At 44.9% G+C, this 19,378-nt stretch overlaps 1 protein-coding gene across 2 annotated transcripts in view; it reads left to right on the top strand.

The window, feature by feature from the left end:
* The window catches only part of Txlng (taxilin gamma), a 65,069-nt gene extending 45,795 nt beyond the window's left edge, over nucleotides 1-19,274 (top strand). For both annotated transcript variants that reach the window (XM_048336837.1, XM_048336838.1), the window contains exons 5-10: nucleotides 2,792-2,986; nucleotides 8,186-8,305; nucleotides 10,384-10,458; nucleotides 13,651-13,743; nucleotides 16,849-16,944; nucleotides 17,999-19,274. In XM_048336837.1, the coding sequence (XP_048192794.1) occupies nucleotides 2,792-2,986; nucleotides 8,186-8,305; nucleotides 10,384-10,458; nucleotides 13,651-13,743; nucleotides 16,849-16,944; nucleotides 17,999-18,319 (900 nt within the window). In that variant the 3' untranslated portion in view covers nucleotides 18,320-19,274. The remainder of the gene's footprint in view (nucleotides 1-2,791; nucleotides 2,987-8,185; nucleotides 8,306-10,383; nucleotides 10,459-13,650; nucleotides 13,744-16,848; nucleotides 16,945-17,998) is intronic.
* The last annotated feature ends 104 nt before the right edge of the window (nucleotides 19,275-19,378 follow it).

Genomic DNA, 19,378 nt, shown 5'->3' with positions numbered 1-19,378 from the left:
CAGGCTTGCCCTTGAGTATACTGTAGTAACACTTTGAGTTGGTTTTCTTTTCTTTTCCTTATTTTCTTTTGCTGGTCCTTGGGGCTTGAACTCAGGACCTGGTCACTGTCCCTGAACAACTTTTGCTCACAGCTAGTGCTCTCCATTTGAGCCACAGCTCCGTTGCTAGATGCTTTTGATAGTTTAGTGGCAAAACGAGTCTCCCAGACTGGCTGCATACTGTGATCTTCAGATCTCAGCCTTCTGAGTAGCTAGGATTAGAAGCATGAGCCACCAGCACCCAGCTCTTTCTTTATTTGCATTTGAATCAGTGTATTTAGGTCTTAATTAAAGTAGATGGCATTTTCCCTTCACAAAAAGTCATCTTGAGTAGACATGTAAAGGTCTTGACATACATTCTAGCAAGAATTAATGTTAAATTTGTGTGTGTGTGTGTGTGTGTGTGTGTGTGTCTGTGTCTGTGTCTGTGTCTGTCTGTCTGTCTGTGTCTTTGTACTTACCAGTCCTGGGCTTGAACTCAAGGACTGGGCACTAGCCCTGAAGCTTTTTTGCTCAACACTAAGGCTCTACCACTTGAGCCACAGTTCCACTTCCAGCTTTTTGGTAGCTAATTGGAGATAAGAGTCTCACAGACTTTCTTGCCCTGGTTGGCTTCAAACTATGATCCTCAAATTTCAGCCTCATGAGTAGCTAGGATTACAGGGGTGGGCCACCAGTGCTCAGCAATGTTAACTCTTTATTGACATGTTTTTATTTTTTGGAGTACTGGGTTTAAACGTGGCCTAAGGTTTGCTAGGTAGACACTCTACCACGTGAGCCACACCCTTAGCCGGCTTTGACTTTTAGTTACTTTTCAAGTGGGGTCTTGGATGTTTCCCTGGGCTTGCCTGGGCCCACAGTCCTATCTATGGCCTTCTGCATAGTTGGGATGGAATATAGCTGGTGGACTTTTCTTTCTAGGCTGGCTTTGAACCTTAATCTTATTGAACTCAGCCTCCCAAATAGCCAGGATTATAGATATTGAGCCACTGACACCAAGCTCCTGTAAGGCTAGCACTCCTACCACTTTGAACTACAGTACCACTTCTGGCTTTTGAGTGGTTAATTGGTGATGAGTCTCAGAGACTTTCTTGCCTGGGCAGGCTTTGAATCACAATCCTCAGATCTTGAGTTGAGCCTCCTGAGTTGCTAGGATTACAGATGTGAGCCACTGGCACCCACCTCCATAAGCTTTTTTAAAAAATACTATTTGTGAGGCTGGGAATATGGCCTAGTGGCAAGAGTGCTTGCCTCATATACATGAAGCCCTGGGTTCAGTTCCTTGGCACCACATACATAGAAAATGGTCAGAAGTGGTGCTGTGGCTCAAGTGGCAGAGTGCTAGCCTTGAGCAAAAAGAAGCCAGGGACAGTGCTCAGGCCCTGAGTTCAAGCCCTAGGACTGGCAGAAAGAAAAAAATACTATCTGTGTCATGTCCTGTCCGTAGTGGAAGGTGTGACCCAGAAATTAACCTGCAGGGGGGCTCTATTGGGCTGATTTAAAGTAATGTTCTTGGGGCTGGGAATGTGGCTTAGTGGTAGAGTGCTTGCCTAGCATGCATGAAGCCCTGGGTTGATTCCTCAGCACCACATTAACAGAAAAAGCCAGAAGTAGAGCTGTGGCTCAAGTGGTAGAGTGCTAGCTTTGAGCAAATGAAGCTCAGGGACAGTGCCTAGGCCTTGAGTTCAAGCCCCAGGACTGGCAAAAAAAATAATGTTCTCTATGTGGTCAGTGAAGAGGGAGTTGGCAGCATGAAGTAGCTTTAGATAGTTGTATCACATTTGTAATGATATAATCAAGACCTTTGGTGTCTCTTAATTTTTTATTATTATTACTGTTATTTTTATTTCGTGCCATGCGTGGGCTTGAACTCAGAGCCTGGGTGCTGTCACTGAGCATTGTTGCTCAAGGCTAACACTCAACCACTTGAGCCACACCTCCAAGATTGTTTTGGTGCTTAATTGGAGATCAGAGTCTGCTGATCTTTCCTTCCTGGGCTGGCTTCAAGCCTCAGACCTCAGCCTCCTGAGTCACTAGGATTAGAGGCAGAAACCACTAGGAATGGGCATTGTGTCTCTTAATTATTGGGGAAAAGTGGCTGGTTTTGTTTTGGTGGTACTAGGGTTTGAACTTAGGATTTCATGCTGCTAGGCTGGCCTTGTACCACTTCACTGGGCTGACATTCAACTGTGATCTTCAAGTCTCAGCCTCCTGAATAGTTCAGATTACAGACATGATCCACCAGCTCCCAGCTTTTTGCTGGTTATTTTTATTTATTTTTGCCAGTCCTGGGCCTTGGACTCAGGGCCTGAGCACTGTCCCTGGCTTCTTTTTGCTCAAGGCTAGCACTCTGCCACTTGAGCCACAGCGCCACTTCTGGCCATTTTCTGTATATGTGGTGCTGGGGAATCGAACCAAGGGCTTCATGTATACGAGGCAAGCTCTCTTGCCACTAGGCCATATCCCCAGCCTTGCTGGTTATTTTTGAGCTAGAGTCTTGTGAACTTTTCTGCCAGGGCTGCTTTTGCTTTGTTTTTGTTGCAATATCTTGGACTACAGGCATGAGTTAGTGGCACCCACCTTGAAAGTGGCTTGCTTGTAAATGAGAGCCTTTCGGTCATAAGGAAGAGGAGCTAAAGCTCAGAAGCAACACGTCAGGGCAGCAGTAGCAAACCTGCATTACAGCTGCTGCTTCTGTGAGCTTCCTGTCTATAGATCTTCACTATTAACAGAAACTATTTTGGGAATTAAGGAAGAAAATATACAGCAAGCCCGAGAGGAAGAAGAACGCCGTAAAGAAGCAACTGCCCATTTCCAGATTACTCTAAATGAAATCCAAACCCAGCTGGAACAGCATGATATACACAATGCCAAACTCCGACAGGAGAACATCGAACTGGGAGAGAAGCTGAAGAAGCTCATTGAGCAGTATGCACTGAGGGAAGAGGTAACAGCTTTCTGTTGGTTTAGACATCTGCTCATCTAGGAAAACCCTCACATTCACTACCGTAGTAAAACTACTGCCACAGGAGTGGTCATTTTAGAACATAAGGGAAGTTACTAGAAAAAAAAAATGATCAAGAGGATTGATTGGTTAGAATCATCATTTAATGGCCTTCAAGTCTGTAGATTTGGCTCGATGAGATCATTTCTAGGAGACTTCTTATGAACTGCGTTTCTTCCATGTGACACTGCAAGATGGCATTTTTCACATACAGATTATCTTTCTTACCTGATACTCTGTATCAGATATTTATGATCATCAGAGGATCTATTAGCATGTGCATTACAGTGCTTCAGACACTCATTTATCTATTTTTTTGAATCAAGATCTTGCTATGGGGCTGGGAATATGGCCTTAGTGGTAAAGTGCTCGCCTCCTATACATGAAGCCCTGGGTTCGATTCCTCAGCACCACATATATAGAAAAAGCCGGAAGTGGCGCTGTGGCTCAAGTGGTAGAGTGCTAGCCTTGAGCAAAAAAGAAGCCAGGGACAGTGCTCAGGCCCTGAGTCCAAGGCCCAGGACTGGCAACAAAAACAAAGCAAATAAACAAGATCTTGCTATGTTGCCTAAGCTATTCTTGAATCTGTGAGCTCAAATGATTCTCCTGCCCCAGCTTCCTAGGACCATAAGAATGCACAAACTATGCCCAGTTTTAAAAGAAATTATTTTCAGTCTTTTGCACTGTCGGAGGGTTAAAACCCGGGCCTTAGTTGTGCTAAGGAGGCTTTCTACCATTGAGCTACACTCTCCGTCCTATTCTTTCTTTACTTTTAGGTTTGGGGATCATGCTATGTTAGCTCTCTATCACTGAGCTGTTCCCCAGCCCCATGATTTTTGTTTGTTTTTTTCTTTTTCCAATAGTCTGACTATATAGCTCAGACTGACTTTGAAGTTTTAGTCCTCTTGTCTCAGACTTTCAAGTACGGGAATTATAGGTGTGTGCCACCATGCCTGATTTATTCTTAATGTGGGCTTTATACTATTTGAGAGAAAAAGAAACAAAAACCTACTTCTAACCTCTCACACATACGTACACCCATTGAAGCAAAGTTTACTGGAATGATTTATGGCTATGCAATGATTTATGATTTATGATCGTGGCCATTGGCTTCCAGTTAAGACTGTCAACCTAGTACCGCCCACATTACTAGTGTATCCTCTGCCTTTAAATTGGGTAAATTGATTGTAAATTTAGTAAATTTATGTGTGTTTTGTAAGATTCAAATACTAGATTCTAATTGTAAAAAATGAATGTGCTATCCTGCTCTCGCTCTTTTATTTTTTTGGTTGTGAGGCCTGAACTCTGGTCACTATCCTTGAACTCTTCTGCTCAAGGCTAGTGCTCTATCACGTTGAACCACAACATTACTGCCAGTGGTTTTCTGGTGGTTAACTAGAGATAGGAGTCTCAGGGATATTTCTTCCTGCCCTGGCTGGCTTGAACCCCTACCCTCAGGTCTCAGTCTCCTGAGTAAGTAGGATTACAGGCTTGAACAACCAGCATCCGCCTGTGCCATCTCTTTTATCCAGCTTCCAACTCAATATTCATCTACACTTTTACAAATAGCCCTTCAAAATTGAAGGACACTTGGTCAACCTTAGGGCTTTAATTTTTTTTTTTTTTGTCAGTCATGGGGCTTCAACTCGGCCTTGGTGCTGTCCGTGAGCTTTTGTGCTTAAGGTTAATGCTGTAGCACTATGAGACACAGCTCCATGTCCTGTTTCTGGTGGTTCATTGGAGATAAGAATCTCATGGACTTTGCTTCCCAGGCTGGCTTTAAACCTCGATCCTCAGATCTCAGTCTCCTGAGTAGTTAGGATTACAGGTGTAAGCCACCAGTGGTTGGCTAACCTTAGTTTTTTCAAAAGAATTTTGCTTATTTTCACCATAATTCAATTTAGTTTGTTTTTATGGTGTTGGGAATAGAATCTATGACTGTCTTGCACCTGCTGGGCATGTACTCTACCATTGAGCTTCACACCTAGGTTTCTTTTTTATTGTATGTGTGCCAGTACTGAGGTTTGAACTCAGGGCCTTGCACTTGGCTTTTTTTGCTCACAGCTGATGCTTTATTGCTTGAGTTAATGCCTTCACTTGGTGACTCTTTGCTGGGTAATTGGTTTTGTCAGCCTGAACTGGCTTTGAATTGCAATTTTCAAATCTCAGATTCTTAGATCTCAGTAGTTAGGATTATAGGCATAAGCACTCGGCGCCAAGTCTTAGTGTGCTTTGACTCCTTACATTATCCATTCATGTATACTATAGGAGATAAATGTATATATAGTGTATATGTTATATATGTATACATTATATAATGTAGATTATGCACACACTTAGAACATGATTCTAACTATGGGGCCATGTAAGAGGATGAGGGGAGGCGGGGAGAGAGAAAGGAAAGGTGAAGGTGAATAATTTCAAATACAGTGTAACTATGTATGAAGAGTGCATGAAAAATCTCAGTAAGAGCTATTGATCAATAGGGGTTTGGGGTGAAAAAGAGAAAGCAACAGAGAAGGATATTCTGAACAAAACATAATAGATGCGCATCTTAAATACCACAATGAGACCAGACCCTTGATGGTCCTTAATGCATACTAAAAACACAACAATGAATGACAGGAAAGTGACACAGGCTCAGATGGGGGTATGAGCCATCACCAAGAGAGGAGGGCTAAGGAAAATGCTGGAGATGAATATGGTCCACAGTTGCAAAATGCTGGAGTGCCTTGTCCTGCCCTGGCCGGGAGCAAAGCAGTGATGGAGACCATACCTTGGAACCGGTTTCAGGGTACCAGGGGACCTGCTGCCTGGGCTTTTATTCAGCATCAAGTAGGGAGGTTATGTGCAGAAAGCAAGGTAGCAGTCTCTTTGAAGTTACCGACACCGGAGTGGGGGAAAACCATCCTAGGTGCCTTCCTGAAAACAGGAGGTGCAGGTGAGCAGGTAACACACACCGTTTGGTTAGGCTCCGGCCAGGCTGCAAGGTCTGGGGAAGCTGGGAAGCTGAATAGTTTACACCTAGGGTGAGATCCGTGGCCTTTGTAATGATGCTAAGAGCAACAGATCTTTCTCAGGCCTCTGTCAGCCTTCTGAGAGTCAGGGACTGGCTCCAATTCTCTTTGGCAGACCTCATGGCTCCACACTTACAGGTTCCCACACCACATAGTTCATTTGTGTGTATGAAAATAATAAATAGAACCTATTGAAATTGCTTTAAGAAGGGGGAGTGGGATAGGGAAGAGAGATGGTAGGATGAGGTTGATCTGGATTCCTTGAGTGGAAAGGTCACAATGAATAGCTGATGTTTGCTAATAGGAAACAGGAAAAAAGTTAAGAAAAAATGCTTAGCTTAAAAAAGAAAGAGAATGTATCACCTGGTTTTAGCAGAGGACATCAGTTTTATCCATATTTCCCTGCATTGTTTTGAAGCAATCCAAAGTGTTCTGTTTTTCCACTCACAGGTACTGGGATTTAGGCTTAAAAGGATAATTTGTTTTGTGTGCTGGTCCTGGGGCTTGAACTCAGGGCCTGGCCACTGTCCCACAGTGATTCTTGGCTCAAGGCTCTATCACTTGAGCCACAGCTCCACTTCTGGGTTTTTGTTTTCACTTGGAGATAAGAAGAGTCTCACAGTTTTTTTCTGTCCAGTGTGACTTCAAACCAAACTCCTCAGAGCTCAGCCTCCTCAGTAGCTAGGATTATAGGCTTGAGCCATTGGCGCCCAACTAAGATGCTTTTTTTAAGAAAGTAAATATTTAGTTGATACTGGGGTTTGAATTCAAGACCTTATGCTTGATAGGCACTTTGTCATGAGCCACATTCCCAGCACTGTTTTGTTTGGGGTTTTTTTTTGGCCAGTCCTGGGGCTTAGACTCAGGGCCTGAGCACTGTCCCTGGCTTCTTTTTACTCACGGCTAGCACAGCAGCACTTCTGGCCTTTTCTATATATGTGGTGCTGAGGATTCGAACCCAGGGCTTCATGCATGTGAGGTAAGCGCTCTACCACTAGGCCATATTCCCAGCCCCACACCAGGCTTCTTGCTGTTTTTGTTCGAGTATTTTTTTTCTCATACCTTCAATTCTCTTATAATTTAATTCATAAAGCCTTATTTTTCTTACAGTGTTTCTTTTAGTTTTATTGTTTAATACTACAGTATTTCTGTATAGATGTAGCAGATTTGAAAATCTCATGTTTAAATCATCCTACTTAGGAGTCTTAGTTTGAACAGCATGGATGTCTTCCTTTGGAAGGAGACAAGTGTGCTGAGCGATTATTTGCAGATAAAGGGAAATCATCTGCTGCTGTCTTCACACGTAGCTGCCTTATCCCCCACTAACAAGGTCTCTCACTCGGGCCATGTCTCTAGCTTCTTTTCTTTTTGTACCAGTCCTGGACACTGTCCCTGAGCTGTTTTGGTGATGAATTGGAGATGAGTCTTACAGACTTTCTGGGCTGGCTTCAAACCACAGTCCTCGGATCTCAGTCTTGTGAGTAGTTAGGATTACAGGCGTGAGCCACTGGCGCCCAGCTTCTTTGAGAAAGCATGTTATGATGATTTTAGTATGCATAAACAACCACATGATTATTTTGTTTGGAAATACAATATTTTACTAAATATCTGGTACATGCCAAGTGCCAAGCATTTTACATGGTTCCACCATTACATTTGCCGCTCAGTCACAGTTCTGCCAGGCGGGTGTGGTCAGATGCCTGGACTTAGGTTCAGCAGGTTAAAGGTTTGTCCAGAGCCACACACCAGAAGGGCCTTAACCCCTTCCATCTCTACCATCACGTTCTACCACCAGCTGAGAATTTTGGAGAATCTACTGGGTAGAAGAAAGGAAGGTTCGTGTTGTGTGAGTTTAATGACTCCATGTTCTTATCTTTGTTTTCATGTAGTTGGAGTCTTCATCGTAGGGCAGAAACGGAATTGCAGAGAGTTAGTGATGGAGACAGCCCAGCTTTGACAGCTGGTCACAGGGCATAACTCCTGCAGCTGTGGGGGCAGAAAGCCCTGTACGCTTAGCTGCGGTGGTCTTAACGGGAAAGCAGAGCAAGCAACGATGTAACTGCATTTTCTTCTGCACTGTGTGCTCCTTTGTTCATGAAGTGATGGAGTTTTGCTTTTCCCCTAGCATATTGATAAAGTGTTCAAACATAAGGAGCTCCAGCAACAGCTTGTGGATGCCAAACTTCAGCAGACAACGCAGCTGATAAAAGAAGCTGATGAAAAACATCAGAGAGAGCGAGAGTTTGTAAGTTCTGTTTCTTGAAAAAAAAATTGCTAAAATCGGAAGCCGGACTATAAAGCATTTAAATGTACTCTGCAAGCTGTATGGTCCCTCGGTCATGCATGTTACTTGTTTTTGCCTGTCCTGAGTCATGAATTCTGGGCCTGGACACTGTCCCTGAGCCTTTTTGTGGTCAAGGCTAGTGGTCTACTTGAGCCACAGCTCCATTTCTTTTTGGTCGTCAATTGGAGATAAAGAGTCTCATGGACTTTCCTCCCTGGGCTGGCTTTGAACCATGATCCTCAGATCTCAGCTTCCTAAGTAACTAGGACTACAGTTGTGAGCCACCAGCATCTAGCATTGGACATATATATATATATATATATACTTTTTTTTTTTTTTTTTGGCCAGTGCTGGGGCTTGGACTCAGGGCCTGAGCACTGTCCCTGGCTTCTTGCTCAAGGCTAGCACTCTGCCACTTGAGCCACAGCGCTACTTCTGGCCATTTTCTGTATATGTGGTGCTGGGGAATCGAACCCAGGGCCTCATGTATATGAGGCAAGCACTTTTGCCACTAGGCCATATCCCCAGCCTGGACATAATTTTTTTTTTTTTTTTTGGCCAGTCCTGGGCCTTGGGCTCAGGGCCTGAGCACTGTCCCTGGCTTCTTCCCGCTCAAGGCTAGCACTCTGCCACTTGAGCCACAGCGCCGCTTCTGGCTGTTTTCTGTATATGTGGTGCTGGGGAATCGAACCTAGGGCCTCGTGTATCCGAGGCAGGCACTCTTGCCACTAGGCTATATCCCCAGCCCCTGGACATAATTTTTAACAGAACTTTTTGTTAACCTAAAAGTTCACTGTTGTTCTCAGATTGGGTGCTCTAATTATATTACCTGTCCGTAATTATAAATGCAATGGCATCTTTTGGCTACAGTTATCCAATATATGGAAATTCTGCTTTATGTACTTGTGTGATACAAACAACTATTAAAACTGAGAAATGATTATAATAATGTGGACTCTTACATCCAGCAGTCACCCAAGAATCCCAGGCCCCCAGATGAGTGTGATGTGAAGCATCGCATGCTGATGTCTAGGATTTAGAGACACATTTTTCACAAAATTGGGTCCTTCCATATATGCTCACAGTGAGATCCAGTGCTCAACTGAAGGAAGAAATGACTTATTTCTCAAGTTGGAGTATACATTTTGCACACACATAGTCACACGTGTTTCAGGCATGTGGCCTTTGGTTTCAGTAGGAATTTTTCAGACTTTTTTGGGCTATATGTGATACTGTATTTCAAAGACTTGGTTTCAAAATTGCCTAGTGTGTCATTTTATTGTATAATATTTTTGAAAACCTCAGTGTATAAATGAAAGCTCCTATTCCTTCTTCCTCTGCTTTTTTTTTTTTTAAATCAGTCATGGGGCTTGAACTCAGGGCCTGGGCGCTGTCCCGGAGCTCACTGAAGGGTAGTGGTGCTCTACCACTTTTAGCCACAATTCCACTTCTGGGTTTGGGTGGTTAATTGGAGATAAGAGTCTCACAGCCTTGCCTGCCCAGGCTGGTTTGAGCCGTGATCCTCAGATCTCAGCTTCCTGAGTAGCTCGCATTACAGATGTGAGCCACCAGGGCTTGGCTGCCTTTTTTTTTTGTTAAGCGAAGTATATAGAAACTGTTTCTTAGAGTTCATTGCTTTGCTCCACGGCCTTTTACTCTTTTGCTTTTGGACTAGCCTGTATTTCTCTGTCACAAGAATGATGTTGAGATTCCTAGCTGTGTTTTCTGCTCATATTACCACGTGCAATTATTTTCTCCTAAAGCAAAACAGTTTAACCCTGAATTTTTATAAATCTTGGTAGGCTTGCTGGGTACTTTCTCTACTTAAGCAGTAAGACTATTTATTGAGTGTTCTTTAAGTTTTAAAGAGAATGATGGAAGTTATAGGTAAATGACAATTGATAGAATAGTTACAGCTGTAGTCCATTGGTTCTTGCTAAAGTAGCTGGAGGATATAGCCTAACTATGTGTGGTCATTTGACATTGTAGTCATATTTGTAATTACTGTTAGTATTTTGCTAATTGTTTCTGTTTTCTAGCTATTAAAAGAAGCAACAGAATCAAGGCACAAATATGAGCAGATGAAACAGCAAGAAGTACAACTGAAACAACAGGTAACTTGACAGGAGGTGATAGAATTTGTAAGAAAAACCTAGGATTTTGAGTATCTGCTAATGTGGTTTTGCCTGTTCCAAAACTGACTGAAATAAAGGAAGAGATGATGTTTCTTCTTCCGTGTGTGTGTGTTTGTGTGTGTGTGTGTGTGTGTGTGTGTGTGTGTGTGTGTGTGTGTGTGTTTATGATGGTTAATTGGAGGTAAGAGTCTCATGGATGACCCTGTCTGGGCTTGCTTCAAACTGCAGTCCTCAGATCTCAGCCCCTTGACTCGCTAAGATCATAAGGCTTGAGCCATTGGCACCTGGCCTGATTTCTGTTGTGCGCCATCTCTTGTCTGTGCTACTTTGAGTTCTCTTACCAGTCATCCTTTCTTCTCCTTTGCAATGCATTACCTCATCTTTTCACATACCTGATGCAGCTGTCCTTCTCAAGAGTTGGCCTCACCTCTGCTCTCCTCCTGTCATTGCACATATTTGCAGATGATAGGCAGATGGCAATGCTTTGGCCTCCTTTCCTAATCCAGCCATATAATCCGGGCATGATGTTTGTTGCCCACGGTGGGGCCACAGTGAACTCTCACATGGGACACAGTGTACCTGGCCGTCCTACGTTTGATTAGAATGGCTCTTGCTGAAACTGCTGGTGTTTCCCGTAAGTGCTAGAACTGTGCCTTATTTGGCCTGAGAGCTACTGCTGGTCCCCCAAGTCCAGGCCAGTAGCCGCAGAGGAGTTGTCAGCATGTGTTTCCTCTACCAACTGCTGCCAGACCCCCTGCATTCCTCTTCCTTTTTTTTTTTTTTCTTGCTGGCCCTGGGGTTTGAACTCTGGGCCTGGGTGTTGTCACTGGGCTTTTGTGCTCAATGCTAGCACTCTTCCACTTGAGTACACTACCATCATTTGTGATGAGTCTCGTGGACTTTTGTGCCCAGGCTGGCTTTGAACCATGATCCTGAAATCTCAGCCTCCTGAGAAAGGTAAGATTCCAGGCATGAGCCGCTCACCGGCGCCCTCGTGCCTTCCTCTCTTCCACGCTCCTAGGCTTTGCCCTCCCCTTTCTGCAGGTGGGATCCCTCCAGCACTGGGATAGAATTTGGGGTTTCCCTGCTCCACTCCCCCAAGAACTGTGGGTGGTCTCCCCCCACATCCTTGTTAAGTGCTGCTGGTTAACCTTCCTAACTGTTAGGAAAATGGAGGAGAACGGAAAAGGAATAGGTCGGACTCGATCCTCAGCAGGCTCCCTGAGACTCTGACTTCCAAAATGACCAGCAAAAAGCCAGGATGGAGCCATAAGCCTGGCAGCGAAGCAAGCAGAAGGCCCTGAGTTCACATTCCACAATCCAAACAAAATGTCTCTGGCTCTGCTTTCCCATCCTGTGAATAATGAGATGTGACATTAGTGACATTAGATGGTCTCTGAGGGCTTCCCTCTTGGTCTAAAGTGAAGTTTCTAGTGCCCTTCCTGGAAGCCTTCTGGCGCAAAGCTTTCCCTCTTCTAACACACTGTGCCTCGTCCCTGCCCTTCTCTAAACACCTATTCTGTGGGGAAGAAAACTGACAGTATTTTATGTTCTGCATGCATTGTGGGTTTTTCTGAGCTTGAAGACAAATTCCTTGAATCTAGGAAGGAGTCCAGAGAAATAGTGGTGCCCCTTTTTGTTCCCTTCGTACTGAGGATTGAAGTCAAAGCCTCATACTTGCTGGGCAAGTGCTCTACCACTCCAGTCATACCCTAGCCTGAAAATGGATGTTTCTATCTTATTCTTTGATCTAACTTTTCCAACTGAATTCTTGTTCCCCAGCCCTTCAAATTCTTTGGCTTCTGTTGCATTGTCCTGCCTGCATTTATGAAAGAGATATCCTTGACACCAGGCTAAGAATTATGTGTGTGGTGTTCCAAAAGAAAGCTCTATTCCCAGAACTGTTTCCAGCTTTGGTGATCAATGCAATGATAGATGGTACAGACAGATTGCTCTCATCCCCCCCCCCCAGTCTTTGTTTTTACTTTTTGGTTGATCGTGGGGCTTGAAACTCTGAGCCTGAGTGCTGTCCCGGAGCCTCTCTGTGCTCCAGGCTAGCGCTCTACCACTTGAGCCACCGTGCCAAGTCCTGTTTTCTAGTGATTAATTGGAGATAATAATCTCACAGATTTTCTTGCCCAGGCTGGCTTTGAACCTCAGTCCTCAGATCTTAGTCTCCTGAGTAGCTAGGATTACAGGTGTGAGACATCAGTACCTAACTCCAAAGTTAGGTATTTCTGTAAGTTAAAATTTTAGTCATCTGTATCTGGTATCCAAGAATTAGGTGTGGATTCAGTTGTGTTCTTATCACTTAAATCAAGTATGTCATTTGTAAATTTTTTTTGTAAATGTTTTTTGAAAGTTTAGGAGTTGGCTTTCGTTGTGTATGTGCTGGTACTGGGATGTGAACTCAGGGCCTCACTCTCTTGCTTACTTGCATTTTTTTTCCTTTTTTTTTGCCAGTCCTGGGCCTTGGACTCAGGGCCTGAGCACTGTCCCTGACTTATTTTTGCTCAAGGCTAGCACTCTGCCACTTGAGCCACTTCTGGCCATTTATCTATCTATATATGTGGTGCTGAGTAATCGAACCCAGGGCTTCATGTATGTGAGGCGAGCACTTTACCACTAAGCCATATTCCCAGCCCCTTACTTACATTTTTTTTTTAACTCAAGGCTGGGGCTCTACCACTTGAGCCACACTTTCACTTCCTCGTTTTTGCTGAATAATTGAAGATAAGAACCCCTTGGATTTATTCAGGCACTGGTGGCTCATGCCTGTAATTGTAGCTACTCAGGAGGCTGAGATCTGAGGATTGAAGTTCGAAGCCAGCCCGGGCAGAAAAGGGTCTGTGAGACCCTTATCTGCAATAACCACCAGAAAACTGGAAGTGGCACTGTGGCTCACCGTGGTAGAGTGCCATGAGTGAAAGCTCTCAGGGACAGTGCCCAGGCTCTGAGTTTAAGCCCCAAGACCAAAAAAAAAAAAAAAAAAAGAGAGAGAGAGAAAAAAGAATCCCCTGGATTTGTCTTCCTGTGCTTCCAGCAGCAACCCTCAGATCTCAGCCTCCTGAATAGCCAGGGTCACAGGAAGGAGCCACAGGAGCCTGGCGGGAACTTGCACGTTTACCTAGAACTTAGAATTGATTTCCTTTCTTTTTTCTTTCTCTGTAGCTTTCTCTTTATATGGATAAGTTTGAAGAATTCCAGACTACTATGGCAAAAAGCAATGAGCTATTTACAACCTTCAGGCAAGAAATGGAAAAGGTATTTGCATATTTTTAAGGATTATTAGAGAAAAGTGAATTTATATACCGTATTTCAAACGTAACTAGTACTACTTGTGTGAGTTTATATTGGGATGACTGTCTTCATTTGATCTTTTTTTTTTGCCAGTCCTGGGGCTTGAACTCAGGGCCTGAGCACTGTCCCTGGCTTCTTTTTGCACAAGGCTAGCACTCTACCACTTGAACCACAGTGCCACTTCTGGTTTTTTCTATATATGTGGTGCTGGGGACTCGAACCCAGGGCTTCATGTATGCAAGGCAAGTACTCTACCACTAGGCCATATTCCCAGCCTCTCCCCCCTTTTTATTATTATGTTTGGTTTCAGTTACTTTCGAGGGTCACTCTCAGTCCTGTCACAAAATTCTGTCCTTAGAAATGGTCAGAACTATGGGCTGGGGATATGGCCTAGTGGCAAGAGTGCCTGCCTCGGATACACGAGGCCCTAGGTTCGATTCCCCAGCACCACATATACAGAAAACCGCCAGAAGCGGTGCTGTGGCTCAAGCGGCAGAGTGCTAGCCTTGAGCGGGAAGAAGCCAGGGACAGTGCTCAGGCCCTGAGTCCAAGGCCCAGGACTGGCAAAAAAAAAAAAAAAAAAAAAAGAAATGGTCAGAACTCGAACAAATAATGTTGAGCGAGACAAGCTGAGAACACAGAGAACAAAGCGGCATGGTCTCCTTGATATATGACTGTTAGGGTGGGGGACGGACGGACAGTAGAGACCAGGTCTGTGACATAAAAAACTTCTTGTCAAATGGTATTTCCACAGGTTCAGGTCAGCGACCTTACATTATGTATCTAAAACCAAACAACTACTAAACATAAAAAGGTCTAAAATAGACCTCTCAGTGGATCACAATAGCTCAACAGCTATGTACATATGATCATATAAGACAAGGATAAGCAAACTCTACTGTTGACGTTATATTTAAAGTTCTAGGTGAATTTCCTTTGGCGTACGCCACGTGGCTACTGTATATGATTTTAGTACACTGTGTATTGTATATATGCCTACCTGATCTAGGGAAGGGAAAGAAAAACGAGGGTGTAAGATATCACAAGAAATGTACTCACTGCCTTATTATGTAGCTGTGCCCCTTTTGCACAACACCTTGTCAACAAAATTTAATTAATAAAAATTAAAAAATGTGAAAAAAAATTCTGTCTTCAGAGAGTAAAGACAGCCTACATCTAGAGGAAAAATTAGTGTATTTCTGTTGGTTGAGATGCATGTACATACATACACACAGTTTCTACCATTGGAAGAAAAAGACTTTCTTTTTTCTCTTGATGTTTTTGTTAGTGAAGGGGCTTGAACTCGGCGTCTGAGTGCTATCCCTGAGCCCTGAGCTTTTCTGCTCCAGGCTAGCACTCTGCCACTTTGAGCCACAGCACCACTTCTGGTTTTTTGGTGGTTAATTGGAGAGAAGCGTCTTAGGGACTTTCTTGCTCTGGCTGGCTTTGAACAATGATCCTTAGATCTCAGCCTCCTGACTCACTAGGATTTCAGGCATGAGCCGCCAGTGCCTGGCCTTCTTTTCTCCTAAACCCACTGAAGTCTTTCTCCAACCAAGCTCATTCTTTGGCTTCTATTATATCTCCCTGCTGTGCATTAAGAAAAGATAAATCTTGGATACCAAGCTAAGAACCAAAACATGTCTACTCCTAGGTGGGGGTGCAAAGCTCAGCTTGCCGCTTAGCTAGGATAACGGGCACATACCAACGGCACCCGTCTAGATTGGGAGGTTTTAGAAAAGTGTGCCTCGTGCTTCGTCATCTAGAGTGCAGTAGACATCAGCCATGGCCATTGCTTCACCTTACATCGTGGTTAATGGGCTCATCTGACTGCGGACAAGCTGCTGAGAGCTTCTGGTTGCCTTTCTATGCTTTTGCTTTTAAAAATGGGTTTAAAAAAATAAAAGACCTGCCCTTCATAAAAGCAGAATATTTTAGTTTTGGGCACATTAACGTGTGCTCAATTACCAGGAGCTGAACAGTGCTCAAATGACTACCTTGAGGTATTTTTAGACCTAGTTATCTGGCGAATTCCATGGGCAGCATATTTGTTCTGCCGGTCGTTCCTTTGAGTGGAGGATCGGATCCAGGGGCGGCTGAAGCACACTGAGGCGTTAGCTAGACTGCAGTACACGCTTACTGTTGGGATGGAATAGGTTTCACGGCAAGGACTCCCCAGATTGGCTGTCTTGGGGAATCCTGTGGAATGCGAAGGTAGAGGTGAGCTGGGGGTTAGCACGTGACCCAGATCTCCCACGAGCTCTCTCCGTGGCCTCTGTCCCCAGTTCCCTGTCCCCTCGCGCATGCGCACGGTGCCTCGCTCAGAGCCTGACGGGATCGGAGCACATGCGCACTCATCCATGGGGAGAGGAGTTCGGGGGTGCGGTGAACTGACAGGCGTAGATGAGTCTTTCCAGACAAGTTGGGGTCTTGTAGCAGAGACTGAGGAAGGCTTCCCTCTTTTTTATTGTCAAGTTGAAGTGCAGTGTTTCCCTCATTTTTGAACTCACTTTATACTTAGCAAAATCTGAGTACAATAGTCTTGATAGTACACACACACACACACACACACTTTTCCCCTACAGCTTGTGAAAAAGGAGGTCCCGCTCCTCCCAGGCCCAGGTGGGGAAGCAGCAGTGTGGCCGTGAAGGAAGCTCTCTCTGCAACCCTCACCTCGGTTGCATGCTCAGAGCTTTGTGTTTTGCTCAGCACGGGCTTGAACTCAGGGCCTGGGCGCGGTCCCTGAGCTCTTTATGCTCAAGTCTAGGGTTCTGCCATTTTGAACCACAGCACCCACTTCATTTCCTGGTGGTTAGAGATAAGTGTCTCAGAGACTTTCCTGCTCAGGCTGGCATCGAACCGGGATCGTCAGCTCTCAGCCTGGTGATCACAGGCATGAGCCATCAGCTCCTGGCTTCTCCCTGGGAGTTTCTGACATAAGCTGTGTCACCAACAGAAAGGCCAGCTGCTTCTTGAAAGCACAGTCAGCTACTAGCTGGTCTAGGCGGGGCAGGAAGTAGAGGTGATAGACAGTTTTGCATTTAAATTTGTGATTGTGTTTATTCCCAGATGACAAAGAAAATTAAAAAGCTGGAAAAAGAAACAATAATATGGCGTACCAAGTGGGAAAATAATAATAAAGCACTTCTGCAAATGGCTGAAGAGGTGAGCTACTTTCTTAGTTATGGGGATTCATTGAGTTCAGGTGGCTGTCAGGACGGGGCCCTCCAAGTGTTGGGGTTCCACGATGATAGTTGCTGAGGCGTCTTTCCTGGCAGGTAGCTCGACATGGAGGAGCTTGGGTGATGGATTGCGTCCGTGTTCTAGTTCATTCTCCTGGGCTCCTATGGAGGACACTTGCGAAGCATCTTCTGCTTTCTTCTATAGAAGTGCTTTCGTAACCTTTTAAGTTCCAACCAAACTCATGTTCTAAGCTGCGATTTCTAGGCCCCAGCTAGAGGCTGTGGCTCACGGGGCGGGGGTGGGTCAGAGCCCCTGCTTTTCCAGCAGCATTCGGTTGAATGCCTTAGCGCCACTCACTCCATTGCCCAGCGAGTATGAAAGCAAATACCTCAAATGCTGGCTTTTCCCAAAAGCAATAAATATTTTTGTTCTGCCAGTTTTATACTATGACACGTATTGCTTTCAATCACCAAATTTTCAGTGCTGAAATTTTACAAGACTGATTGGTGTAAAATGCCACAAAATAAATCATTGGAGCAGAAGAATCATAGCTACAAATTGATAGTAGACAAAGCTGTAGAACTGAGTCATGTTTTAATTGAGTCCTGGAGGCTTTTTCCCTAGTCTCTGATAAATGTCTTGACTTTATTCTTGTGTTGGTCCTGGGGCTCGAACTCAGGGCTGGGCACTGTCTCTGAGCTCCTTTTGCTCAAGGCCAGTGCGCTGCTGCTTTGAGCCACAGCACCACTTCGGGCCTTTTCTGTGTATGTGGTGCTGAGGAATGGAACCCAGGGCTTCATGCATGCTAGGCAAGCTCTCCACCACTAAGCCACATTCCCAGGCCCCCAATAAGTGTTTTTTTTAAAAAGTGGATTTTTTGCCAGTTCTGAAAGGACAAAGGGACTTTGGTTTTCGTAGATGGATGAATTTCCAGTTGGGCTCAGCTCGTTCCTCTCGCTTTCTCTGCATGTGCACAGTGGCCTCAATCGTACTTAGAGGTTCTAGAAATGGTTTGGTTTGTTCCTCCCTTCCACAGAAAACTGTCCGTGATAAAGAGTACAAGGCCTTCCAGATAAAGCTGGAGCGGCTAGAGAAGCTGTGCAGGGCTCTTCAGACGGAGCGCAACGAGCTCAACGAGAAGGTGGAAGTTCTGAAGGAGCAGGCCTCTGCCAAAGGGACTGATGGGGACTCGGGGTCGCCCGCCCTGCAGCCTTGCCCTGGGGCGGGTTCTCACCCGGAGCCCGCCAGTTCCCCCGCAGCGGCGGCCGCCAGCCCCGAGGCCCAGGCGGCGAGCGGGGCGCTGGCGCACACGCTCCCGTCGCCCGCGTCCGGCCCGGGCATCGAGTCCGTTGACTAAGGTGAAGTGTGATCACTGTACCGAGAGCTCTATTTTGTGTATAACTTTCTGTTAGTAGTAACTATTGGTTTTGTGGTGAAAATTTTCTTACTTTTTCTACCATATCTGTATTTTCTTAGAACTACTGGACTTAATGTGGTACAGGAGGCTGCTTCGCAGTTTGAATAGTTTGAATCTATAAATTTCCCTCGGCTCTGTTGCACATCTGCCTCATTTTCCCCTCTGTTGGAGTGCACGTGTTCACTGCCTTGTCCATTCTCTTCCCGGCTCCCTGCATATAATGTTCCTAATGAAAACATCCCTCAGCAGGGCTGGCCGTGATGCAGGAATTCCGTTCTTGTGATGGTTCCCTGATATAAAAATAATACTAATTTAAGCATCTTGATCCCCTATTACTAGTAATCAAGGAAGAGGTTGATTAGTTGTCTAATAGCCCATCCAAATGCTGAGGGGAAAAAAACAACCCTCTAGTGTTGGGTCAGAAACAAGCCTAGCATATTCAGATAAATGCTTTGATAACATGTATATAACTTAACAACCTGAGATGGCTACAAGCCTTCACTTCCAAGTTTGGCACTATATATATTATAGTCACTTGTGAACAAAGTCCTATATATTGGCAAGAACACTGGACAATAGGCTTTGTGTTTGCGTGGCTGAAAATAGAAATGCCTTGGTTTCAGGCTAGAACCCACGTGGGGTTTGGACCACCCGATGCTCCTTTGCGATCATGGCGGTGTGATTTACTTAGGTTCAACTCCAGTTTGGGCACATAGCCTCCACTTGCATAGAGAGCAAATTCTTTGCAAAGAAATGGGTTTGCAGTTTCTTGTCCAGTGAAGACAAGGACAAATTGTCATGTTTGTTTTTCTACCAGTCTTAGGGCTTGAACTTGGGGTCTGGGCACTATCCGTGAGCCTCTCTCTGCTCAAGGCTAGCACTCTACCATTTGAGCTACAGCACCACTTCTGGATCTTCCTGTGTATGTGGTACTGAGGAATCAAACCCAGGGCTTCGCGCATACTAGCTAAGCACTCTACCACTAAGCCACATTCCCAG

This window comes from Perognathus longimembris, chromosome 28, assembly GCF_023159225.1.
Source record: "Perognathus longimembris pacificus isolate PPM17 chromosome 28, ASM2315922v1, whole genome shotgun sequence".
Taxonomy (NCBI): domain Eukaryota; kingdom Metazoa; phylum Chordata; class Mammalia; order Rodentia; family Heteromyidae; genus Perognathus; species Perognathus longimembris.
This window is presented reverse-complemented; position numbering and strand designations above follow the sequence as displayed.